This window comes from Rhincodon typus, chromosome 27, assembly GCF_021869965.1.
Source record: "Rhincodon typus isolate 14 chromosome 27, sRhiTyp1.1, whole genome shotgun sequence".
Taxonomy (NCBI): Eukaryota; Metazoa; Chordata; class Chondrichthyes; order Orectolobiformes; family Rhincodontidae; genus Rhincodon; species Rhincodon typus.
The window spans coordinates 16,618,288-16,630,248 of NC_063358.1; the positions used below are offsets into that span (position 1 = coordinate 16,618,288).

Below are 11,961 nucleotides of genomic sequence, written 5' to 3' on the forward strand. Positions count from 1 at the left end.
AGTTCAAGAAAGTGAATCAGGAAACAAGAAGTCCAGTTAGAGTCAGCGAGAAGCAGAGGCTGCACGTTTTGAGAGTCAGCAGCAAAAGGGGTGAAGACAGTGAGCTGGAGAGGCCATTGGACAGAGGGTCAAGGATACGAGAGGCTGCTCCAAAATGCTGCCAATCAGTTCATGCAGCGCGACATCAGGTTGGTGTGAAATGACTTCAAAATGAATCCCGTAACACTAAGCATGAATAGATGCCCCATTAACCATCAGGCAAGGTAATATTAAATTGGCCAGCATTAAATGAGAATTTATTGTTCTTAGTTGAGTGTGCTTTGTAATCAGGAATGTGTAGATGAAAGTAGGGGGAGGTGAAAATAGATTACTTATGTTTTAAATCATAATTAATTAGTATTTATCCAATTATTTGAAGTGAGTAAGATTGCAAGATTGTGGTGTGAGAATAGGGAATTGGAATCAATAGAATAAGTCAACAAATTGCCTACAATGGACATGATTGGTTGATTGCTTTTGTCCAATGCTGCATCGTTGTATAATGCTATAATGATAATCTGCATTGCTACCGCACTGGTATTTTTCCAGTCAGAATGGGCACGTTGACATTAGACAGAGGGAATGCATTTCAAATGGACTTGGATCAATGGAAGTAGAAGGCACAAGATTGGCCAATGGCTTTCATTGCAAACGACCGCAGGATTAATGTCCACAATAGATACTGACAGTCCATGGCTGAGGGAACCAAGCCTCCTGGCTGAGACCAGCTATATCAGTGGCTTTTGGGAATTGCATCAGGACACATTGGATTTGTGGGAGTAGGGGTGCATTGCCCAGCTGTGGGTGGGAGGTGACTTGGGAGGACTGAAATCTGAGATGATGGTCTTTGTTTCCACAGGACTGCATTGACCTGAAGAGGGTTGCAGTGATGGGTCACTCATTTGGAGGCTGCACATCAATTCTGGCAGTCGCTAGGGATTCACGGTTCAGGTGTGTCTAATGCTTTTGTTTCAATCACTGGATCAGGGGAAGCATAATCAAAAAGTGCTATCTTCAGAAATATTTTTCATCCTGCTAATGTAGCATTATGGTGAGGCATATTGATTTCATGCTGTGGAATGATTCAAATGTGAAACTGTGTTATCACACCCAGAGAGACTTTGATCTCCACGGTGCTATTGGTCTCATAAAATGTAGAATCTTTGTGTGAAGAGGTAAAGATGATTTACGTGAAATGTCTGTTAGAGGACTGTATGCCATATTAGACATAAGACTCAATTGTAACTTATTTCCTGACTCCCCAGAGGCTCCACTACCTACAGAGTACAAGTTAGAGATGAGTTCAATTTTCTTTGCTTGTTTTGTGTGGGTATGCTGCAGCAATTCCTGGGGAAGCTCGATATCATCCAAGATTAAGCAGTTGCTAAACTGGCACCCCGTCCACCCGGGTAAACATCCGCTTCTTCCCATACCCAGAGCCCAGCAGCTACAATGTGCACTGTTTGTAAGATGCCTGGTAACCTCTTGTCAAGGCTTCTTTTGGTAGTATCTCCCAAACCTGTAACCATATCAATCTCCAAGGACAGGGGCAGCAAGTGCATAAGAACACCAGCTCCAAATTTCTCTCCAAGCAATGTACATGTTCTGACTTCGGTGACCATGGCCTGTTCCTTTTATATCACTGGTAACATCCCATAAGTGGGGTTGAATTTGGGGAAGTTATTAAGGAGAGCTTTGGAGACATTTACCACTCAAGTCTAAAATGCAGAGGTGCGTCTTATCTGACAACATTTGTAATCACCTTAATTGGGTGTGGGAGAAGTGAATGCACTGCTCCTTTAGTGTCTTTGCAGAATGATCATTTGTTTAAGTGCAACAAAAGGCAGGATTGAAAAATCTGCGCAGAGCAAGTGTTTTGGGATCCATTAGTTACTCTTCCTTATTTGTGATGTGTTTGTTGCCCAAATCTCATACATTAAAGGGATCATTCTTCATCATTTCAGACAACTCCAGCAGAACGCCACCACCGTACACATCTTCGCCTCGCTCTCCCTGTCTGCATTTCGCAGGGATCGTTCTCTCTGGGACACCCTAGTCAATTCCATGATCACCAGCACCACCACCCCCGCCCTGTCCAAGTAGCTGCAGAAGGTGCAACACCTGCCCCTTCCCTTCTCCCTGCTAACCATCCAAGGGCCTAAACTGTCTTTCCAGGTGAATCTTCTGTATTGGATTCACTGCACCCAATGTGGCCCACTCTACGTTGGAGAAACCAAAGGCTTTCTGGGTGACTGCTTTGCAGAACACCTCCAATCTGTGCACAAGGATGACACTGACCTTCCTGTCATTGGTCATTTTAATACAGTGTCCTGCTCACATGCCCACATGTCTGCCCTTGGCATGCTGCAGTGTTCCAGTGAATCACAGCACAAACTGGACGAGCAACATCTCCTCTTCAGACTAGGCACTCAACAACCTTCTGGACTTAATATTGAGTTTAATACCTTCAAATTGTGAACCAACTCCCATTTTCGTTCCTTTCTTTTAGCTTTACTTGTTACATTCTGTGCCACCGTGTTCTCTCTCCCCTCCCTTTAACCTGGTGGGACTGTCTTCTCTTTCAAATCTGGCAGTTAGACACTGTTACGAAGTAGGGGTCAACCCCCCATCCCCACCCCCGATAACTAAAACCAAAACACCCAAAAAAAAGCTTGCCTCACCTTGTAATCTGTTATGAAGAAGTGTGAAAAGTGGTATAACCTGCCTCCCCCTGCCAATATGTCATAAGGGAGTGGTTGAATGAAAGAAATCCCTGATACTCTGCTGATCTTCAGTCAAGAATGCCTTTCTCTGTCGAATTCTAATGTCAGAAATATTAGCTAAGAGTGCCGCTGTACCTTTAGTTAGATGATGGTTACCCTGAGAGTTTAGAGAATTCTGTTAGAGCCAGTGATTCTTTCTTTTATACCTGAGGGATGTTCTCTTGGCAGATGACCGTTTACTCACCTCCTGAGTTTCAAATGCTGTCTTCTTTTAATACCTTGATTTACAATAGGAATGGTTCTAGGTTGTCAAAGCCATCAGATTTAAATTTAATTGGTTTTTAGTTTCTAAGTGCCTATTTTAAATTAATTGGCTGATATTCATACTGGTTGCCTTCATAACAAAACAAGAGTACTGCCTGTTTGCCAATGACACAGCCTTTTGATACAAATGTTTCAATTTTGAGAACTCTGTACATCTGCTGTTGCCTGCAGACTTTGTTTTAAAAACCTCCAAGCCTAGAAAAATCACGTCATCTTTTAAAGGGACCATGCATTCTTCCCCACTATAAGTTTACAAACATCAAATACTCTACACAACTTAACAACATACCATTGTTCTGCCATTCTCACATTCTGATCTCTTAATCTGAACTATCAACATCTTTTCTCCATCAGCACTCTACACCCTACTACTGCCACAACTACACCCCCTCCCCCGCCCAACCAATTATAGCATAAATGCAACCCCCCCCACGCTTCACTTCGGGCCTGATGAAGAGTCATCTAGACTTGAAACGTTAGCTTGCTGTCTGACTTGCTGTGATTTCCAGCATTTGTTGTTTCCAGTACAGATTCCAGCATCTGCAGTAATTTGCTCCTATGTTGTTCTCTTTTATGTTTGCCTTGCTCATTACCTGTAAGTGTCCTCTTAACTTGCAGGTGCGCGGTAGCCTTGGATAGCTGGATGTTCCCACTGACTGATGATATTTATTCCAAAGCGTTGCGTCCTGTGTTCTTTGTGAACTCTCAGAAATTCCAGACCGATGACAGCATTGATAAAATGAAGAGGCTGCGCTCTAATAACAATGAGATCAAAATCATCACCATAGTGTAAGTAAAAAGAGGTGTGGTCTAGTTAGATTGCATTCTATAGAATTGAGTGTCAAGGATTTGAAAAGAAATTAGAAAGAACTTTGAAAGTATTGCATTAATACTTCATTGGCTATACTGCACTTTGCATATCTCATAGTTAAGAAAGGAACTCAATAATTGCATTCCCTCCAGGGTGGTTTGAGCTTCTATCTCAGATATGACTGAGTTGTGGAATAAAGAGCAAACGACAAACTCACACTAATTTCACACCATGTTGTATCTGTGGGAAATGAATTGCTGCCCTGCTCAACTACATCACTGATGGTGTAGGTGACCATAGCAGTTATATTTATGCACAACAGGATCTCATCAACTGCAAACAATTGAATGGCAAGATGATCAATATCAGGCAAAGCCACTGATATGGCCAGTATGAATTAGTGGTTAAGCACATGCTTGTTTGGGGGAGGGGGAGAGAGAGAAAGAGAGAGATCAATCTTTGACAGTGAGAAAGTTGAGTTTGCCTTTAGCTGAAAAGGCCAGGGGTTATGGGCACCTCAGTCTTTTTTTCTGCTCTAAAATATTCTTCTGTTATTGTAAGTTTCTCCTTTGCTGGCTTGTTTCAGAGGGTCAGTGCATCAGAGTCATACGGACTTCACACTACTGACTGGCCAGTTGCTAAGCTTGGCATTCGAAACAAAGGGAACCATAGATCCTATAAAGGGTCTGGACATCACCAATAGGGCCTCTCTGGCTTTCCTGCAGAGACATTTGGGTAAGATGATCCTAAAGATACCATTAGAATCTTACACCACATATGGAGGCCATCTAGCCCATAGTACTGTAGTGGCTCTTTGAAAGACCTTTCCATGTAGCCCACTCTTTCTGCTTTTTCCTCGGAGCTCCATAATTTTTTTCTGTTTAAGTACTTAACCCATTTCCTTCTGAAACCTACTATTAAATCTGCTTCCACTATCTTTTCAGACAGTGCATTCCAAACCATCATGTTCTTCTCCTCTCCCCTTCTGCCAAATTTCTTTTTTAATTTCTGCCCAGTAAAAAAGAACAGCTTTGTTTGTTTGCACAACCAAAACCTCTTCTTTGGACAGCACCTTGCAAGCCCACACTGTCTGCCATCCAGCAGGACAAAGGCATCATGTACAATGGAGACATATTGCTCTCCCAGGTACATTCCAAGTCTCTCACATCTTGACTTGGACATAAATTAAACATTCTTTTATTGTCACTGGATCAAAACCCTGAAACTCCTTACCTAACAGAAGTGTGGGAGTACCTTCACCAGAGGTTTTAAGATGGCTCACCACGATTTTTTCTAAAGAGCAACTTGGATGGGCAATAACGGCTGGCATTGCAATACTGTTCACACGTCAAGAAGTAGTTAACCCTCATAATGCACTGTGCAATTGAGCAATGCCATGTAAATCCAATTACTCTGCTCACTGCAGTGCCTGGGTGTAGTCCCAAGCTCTGGGTATGCAATCAGCTACGCTCTGCTTATTTGAAGTGCTAAGGGGTGTGGGTGGAGGAGTGATGGTAGGGAATGGACACTGCTGTGAGCCAAAAAGTTGGTGCTGGGTTAGAACTTGCAGCCTACAACCAGCTCCATAGCAAAGCCTGTTTAATCAGATAATTGTGCATTTAAGGAGCACATGTACAAGTTAAAGCAAGCAAGACTTGTGAAGACAGTATCTCATGGTAATAGCAAGGTTATTTCCCCAGCAGCTCCACAAGACATGAGTTAGGCCACTTTTACAATACTGTGTTCAATTCTGGCCTCCTTGCTATAAGAAAGATGTAGTTAAACTTGAAAGGGTTCAGAAAAGATATACAAGGGTGTTGTGGGGATTGGAGGGTTTGAGCTATAGGGAGAGGCTAAATAGGCTGGGACTTTTTTCCCTGGAGCATCAGAGGCTGAGAGGTGACCTTATGGACATTTATAAAATCATGATGGGCATGGATAGGATGAATGGCCAAGGTACTTTTCCCAGGGTAGGGGATTCCAAAACTAGAGGGCATAGGTTTAAGATGAGAGGGGAAAGATTTAAAAGGGGAAATTTTTTCACTGTGTGTGTGTGGAACAAGTTGCCAGAGGAAGTGGTAGAGGTGGGTACAATTGCAACATCTAAAAGGCATCTGGACGGACATATGAATAGGAAGGGTTTAGAGGGATATGAGCCAAATGCTGTCTAATGGAATTAGGTTAGTTTAGGATATCTGGCATGGATGAATTGAACCGAAGGGTCTGTTTTCATGCTGTACAATTCTACGACTGTAAATGCAGAGTGTCAAAGATCATAACGTCATACAAATTATGTACAATAAATCAGTTCCAGTCATTTGCAGTAGTGGAGTTTCCAGACATGATTGACAAGAGAAAATTGCCATTCAGCCAAAACAGAAAGCCCAAATTATCTGCTTTAGGTTCCTGTCCATTGATAACCACCAGACAGTAATGCAATGCAGGTAATACGGTCCAAATTTTTGGCATTCAATATCAGGGTCAGCACTAGATGGGATAAAGACATGAAATGCTATGTTGCTGGCAAAACTGTTTTAAAAATCTTTGACAAAAGCTATACATATTTTTTGTTTTCATCCCGTGTCCTTAGATCTACAAAAGGACTTTGATCAGTGGGACGCCCTTTTGGAAGGGGTTGGAGACCATGTGGCTCCTGTGAACTGAATCCCATCTTCAGGCTTAAACCATCTTGGGGGTTTGACAATGAATCCAACTGATTATTGATGTGAATGCTGATGAAATTGTACACCGATGACCGACTCTCCGTAGGTTAAATACTCGGATGTCATGTCTGTGATCCTGAATGACACATGGTGCGGCATTGCTGTCACTAATGCACACAGCATTTGCCCTGATTCTAAATGAATACATTTGGTTCCCTGTAAAACAATCTCAATATTCAGCATATGACAAGCTCCCTTTAAACAGCGCACATGAAATTAGAGATAATTGTTTTTATTTCCTGAATGATGGGGGATAGACTTTGGGCTGACTATGGCGCAGCAGTCACTGAATGTAATTGGCATTCATTCGATCTGAGCCTTTGCAACAATCAGCACTTTCAGGAGCTGTGAGGAACATAGTTTCTATGCGTTTTCATTGGGCTGTGGTTACAATACTGAAATGTAATTGTCAAGAATTATTTGAATCCAAGGAAATGGAAATATTTGAAGATTGCAAAGCATCTCTGTGGACAATGGCAATACCTGCATCTTTAAGAAATGTAGGGAAGTCTAACCCTGCATAATTTTGTTTTGAAGTTATTTTTGTGTATTTCTCAAGTACTGTTGGGATTTCACTGTTCTGTCCAGCAGTAACTGGCACAGCGTTAATCAGTGCACTGTTCATATGTTAGAATCATAAATGTTTCTAAGAATTAATTCATTGTAATTTTAATGCTAGGATTTCTGTAATTCTGATTTCATTCTTCTAAGAAAGTCCAATTGTGAGAAGCTAGTCTACGCTTTGATCTGCTTAGGAGGTGCAGAAGTTGAGGAGTCTGTCACACTGTAGGTTGTTGTCTTCAGTAATTATGCAGCTTAACAACTTCTCAGAAAGCATGAAAAGTCAACAACACTGAGTGGCTAAGTCAAATGAAAAAAAGAAACCGTTTACATTCATTTATATAGAACAACTTCATGATATCCCAAAAGGTTTTGAAGCCAATTAAGTACTTTTTAAAATGTTGTCACTGGTGCTTACGTATCTAATTTGTACACAACAAGATTCCACAAATGGCAATGCCTATGTTATTTGTTTTAATGATATTGAAGAAGGCCAGCTTCCATCCCAATATGCTGCTCTTCCAACAGTCCTATGTACTCATTTACATACAAATCAAGTAAGCATTGTAGGTCTACCTCCCTAAAGTGAATTATGTGAGATCTTAATGACAATCTCGTAAATTAGTGATTACATCATTCAATTGGGAAATGGCTGAAGCTTTATCAAAGAGCTACATTTTAAGGAGTGTCTCAAAGGGGAACAGCAAGGAAGAGAGGCAGAAAGGTTCATGGAAGGAATTTCAGAACTCCAGAGCAGGGCCCTTGACAAGACTCATCAATCCTGGAATGAAGAAAATTGGGTATGTGCAAAAGGCCCATTTATGGAGCACAGAGATCTTAAAGGGTTGTCAGGCTTGGGAAGGTTAGAGGTGGAGAGTGAAGAGGCCAGGTAGAGATTTAAAACAAGATTGAGAATTTTGAAATTGACAAGGTTGAGAGAGTGAATGTAGGTTAGTGAGCACAGGGTAATAAATGAATGGGGCTTAGTCAAGTTGGAATAATTGTTGTAGCCACTGTTAGTTCAACCTACTCCAACTTATGGGACACAGCATAATTCTGGATTCCCACTCCCAGTGCTGGCTATTTTCACGGGTGTGGGATGAGGGTTCTGGTAGTAAACTTGCACCCTAACCTAGCTAGTTCTAGTGCAGGGGATAGGCATTTCCTTTGCTCAAATTTTATGGAGTCAAGCCAGCTTCTTGATAACATATGGTTGATGGATTCTGAATTCAGAAACCTTATGAAAGGTATGGTTAGAAAGCCTTACTGCTGTCACCTCCATGTCTATTCAGCCAGTGTGCAGAACAAATGAACCATATAATAACCACACTAAATTTTGAATTGCTTATCATTGAGAAAAGAAAAATGCCCATTCAAAATTCTTTGTTGAAAGAAGCTGCTTTAACAACCTGATAAAGGTGTTAATATGGCAGACCTATTCTACAGTCATAGTCATAGATGCATACGGCACGGAAACAGAATCTTCAGTCCAATTCGTCCAATTGATCAGAAATCCCAATCTGACCTAGTCCCATTTTCCAGCACTTGGCCCGTATTCCTCCAAACCCTTACTATACATATAACCATCCAGCTGTCTTTTAAGTTTTGTAATTGCACCAGCCTCCACCACTTCTGCTGGGAACTCATTCCATACATGCACCTTCTGTGTGAAAATGTTACCCCTCAGGTCCTTCTAGTTTTGGACACCCCACCTCAGAAGAAAGACGTTGGATATTCACTGTATCCATACCTATCGTGATTTTATAAGCCTCTATAAGGTCACCCTTCAGCCTCTGATGGTCTAGGGAAAAAAGCCACAGTTTGTTCAGCTTCTTCCCAATAATTAAAACCCTCTGGTCCTGGCAATGGCCTTGTAAATCTTTTCTGCACCCACTCAAGTTTAATAACATCAATAACTGAAGCTTTTACTTTACTTCACACCTGTTGATTTTGACCACGTAAGTACAGGTATTAAAATAAAAAGCAAAGAAATATTAACTTCTAATAACCTCAAAGTTATCAATAAATCAAACACCCCAGCCTGTGAAAACTGACTCTTGTTGAGCTAATCTGTTTTGAGTCTTGGAGCTCAGCTATGCATTCATCATATTGCCACCTGACAAGTGTATCAAGAAAACCAGACATCTATTTCTCCAGATGACCTCATTATGATTTTTTTTTGGCTGAGCTCCAGGATTAGCTTAGCAGTGTCTGTGCTTCATACAGGTGGGGCACAGCATTTGAATGAGAAGTGTGTATGGGCCTTTAATACAACTGGCATTAATGGCAGGAGAACTGAGGTAAGCTTCCTAACCAGCCAGCCTCTACAATCAGCTACTTCTGCGGCCATAAGAAACTGCTTTCAGTGTCAGCAGACTGAATACAATCATGCACCTGCTTCGCCACAAAGAAAATAACACATGAAGGGGTGCATCTATTCGGGGATGAGTGCCAAGCTGGGAAGTTCTGCAACTGGATTTTTGTCCCCGTTGGTGAAAATCCAGCCCAATAAAACACTTCTGCACGCAAAAGATGGTAGTAGCTTAGAAATCTGCAAGTAACAGTTGATACGTGAATAGAATGAACAGAATTTTGTTAATCAAAGGTATTCAGGCATATGGGAGGAAAAACAGATATATAAAATTAGGTAACATCAACCGTGGAACATGCTAAAGGGACTAAATTGTTAAAATAGAAATGTTGATTGGGGTGGTGTTGGGGGTGAAGATTTGGCTACTTGTAATCTCTGGACAGGGGTATGCTTCTTTGTCTCCAGCCTCTGTTACCTCCTGATAGCTCACAAGCTACCTACCTGTGGTTTGAAAGTGGATAATGTGAAAGAGCAGTGAATAAACCGATTAATTGGCAACAATTATTCTGCTTCCTGAGCCTGGCTGGAATTAATTTCAAACCTGCTCTGAAATTTAACTGAGAAATGAACATGAAATAGCAGCTAAGCAGGAGTAGGTTACAGGCTAGGATCTAATCAAAGGCTTTGGGTGATTTGCACATAAAATAGCCTATTGCCATGCCAGTGACACTTGTATTCCCAAGAATGAATTATTTTTCAAATGTTGTTTAACAGACTAGGTGTTAGGTGACTGAACAGTGGACTGCATCAGCTCAAGTCTTTTATCTTTTGACTGATTCATAATGCAGCCTACATTGCTGGAGGAATTTACACCTCATTCGAGTATCGAGCAGACTGCCAACGTAGAAGCTAAGAAGGATTTGAAAGAGATGCTGGAAATCTTGGAGCTGAGTGTAAGATCCTGAGGGGCCTTGACAGAGTCAACGTGGAAAGGATGTTTTTTCATGTAGGGGAATCTAAATCTAGGGATAACTATTTAAGAATTAGGGGTTACCAATTTAAGACAGATGAGTATACTTTTCTCAGAGGATTGTGATTCCTTAGAACTTGTCACGAAAAATGTGCAATTTGTACATAGAGTTTGGTTTTTCAGCTAGAGGCATATGTGATGGTCTAGTTTTATGAAGGGGTTTAAAAGTTAACTATGTCAGTCTTTCAGGAACCATGCTTTTGGACAAATATGTCCCTCCTGGAATGTTAATGGAAGATTGGTTATACTGTGAAGGTTTACGACCAGTGATAGAAAATGTAAAGTGATTAGCTTAGCAGAGTCCAGGATGAACACGTTTTGTTTTAATTTAGTTCAAAAGCCTTTTAGGTAGCTTGAAGGAGACTTGACTGGGGTCATAAGCAAGTAGAGTCTCTGTTAGGAAAACAAGATTGTTCTTATTAAGGAAGTAAGTTGCCTTAGTGAAAGAGTCCTGTTTGTGAAACATCCAGACTAGAAGTGTTTGGTTAGAAATCTGCAGATTATTAAAAGACTGAGAAGGTATAGACTCTCAGTTATGCATTGTCAAAGGAAAAGGCCTTCCCAACTCAGAAGATGCAGGTACGTCCAACCTAAAGATTTGATAAGGAAGAAATTGCTCTGGATTTTGAGTAAAAGGTAAAAGTCGCCATAGGTATGTATACCATAGTCTACATATACCATAGGTATGTATGTATATGTGGCAACTGAACCAACACTATCGGCATCACTGTACATCACAATCAAGCCAACTGACCCACTATTTTTGAGTAACTATAATATTATGGTGTTGAGAAGTTGATGGGGCGTTATGCCATTGTTTTTAAATCAGCCTAACGGTTATGTGTAGATAGCTTTGTCTGTTTTACTTTTATTTCTTTTATGTAATAAAATTCTTTGTTTAAAACCAAATCTGCAGCTTTGTGTATTTATGTTACAGTGAAGGGCTGTGGTATTCAATTAGAAAAAAGCAAAATGTAATCTATTAAGCCAGATCTCATTCTTGGATCTGCGTTTTTCAGTAGTGACATCAGCTGCGATTATAATAGCCTCTTTTCCTCATTTTTAAGGCCGATGCAAATAGATTTTTGATAAGCAAGTGGGTAAAAGGTTATCAGGGGTAGGTGAGAATTTGGAGGAATCAAATTAGCCATGATCTTATTGAATAGTGGAGAAGGCTTGAAGGGCCAAGTGGCCTATTCCAGCTCCTAATTTGTATGTTTGTATGTATGTCTGCCAGTGTATCTATGGAAACTGATCCCATGGCTTCAAATGATGTTGCTAAGGGGCAGCATGAAGATGAGGAAGTGGAGAGATGGTGCAAGGAGAGATGTTTGGGGGGAGTTCTGAGCCACTGTAGGAGATATTCTGACTACATTTGGAAAGACAAGAATGGAGCTGTTTGAACATTGAACAGAGGAAATCTCTAATAGGGAAGACGC

General features: G+C 41.0%; 1 protein-coding gene across 12 annotated transcripts in view; it reads left to right on the top strand.

Moving 5' to 3' along the window:
• The window catches only part of LOC109934891 (platelet-activating factor acetylhydrolase 2, cytoplasmic), a 31,377-nt gene extending 19,946 nt beyond the window's left edge, over window positions 1–11,431 (top strand). For 11 of the 12 annotated variants that reach the window (XM_048613099.1, XM_048613098.1, XM_048613101.1 and 8 more), the window contains 4 exons: window positions 899–990; window positions 3,705–3,875; window positions 4,484–4,632; window positions 6,488–11,431. In XM_048613099.1, the coding sequence (XP_048469056.1) occupies window positions 899–990; window positions 3,705–3,875; window positions 4,484–4,632; window positions 6,488–6,561 (486 nt within the window). In that variant the 3' untranslated portion in view covers window positions 6,562–11,431. The remainder of the gene's footprint in view (window positions 1–898; window positions 991–3,704; window positions 3,876–4,483; window positions 4,633–6,487) is intronic. The other variant, XM_048613110.1, reaches the window with a different exon arrangement.
• The last annotated feature ends 530 nt before the right edge of the window (window positions 11,432–11,961 follow it).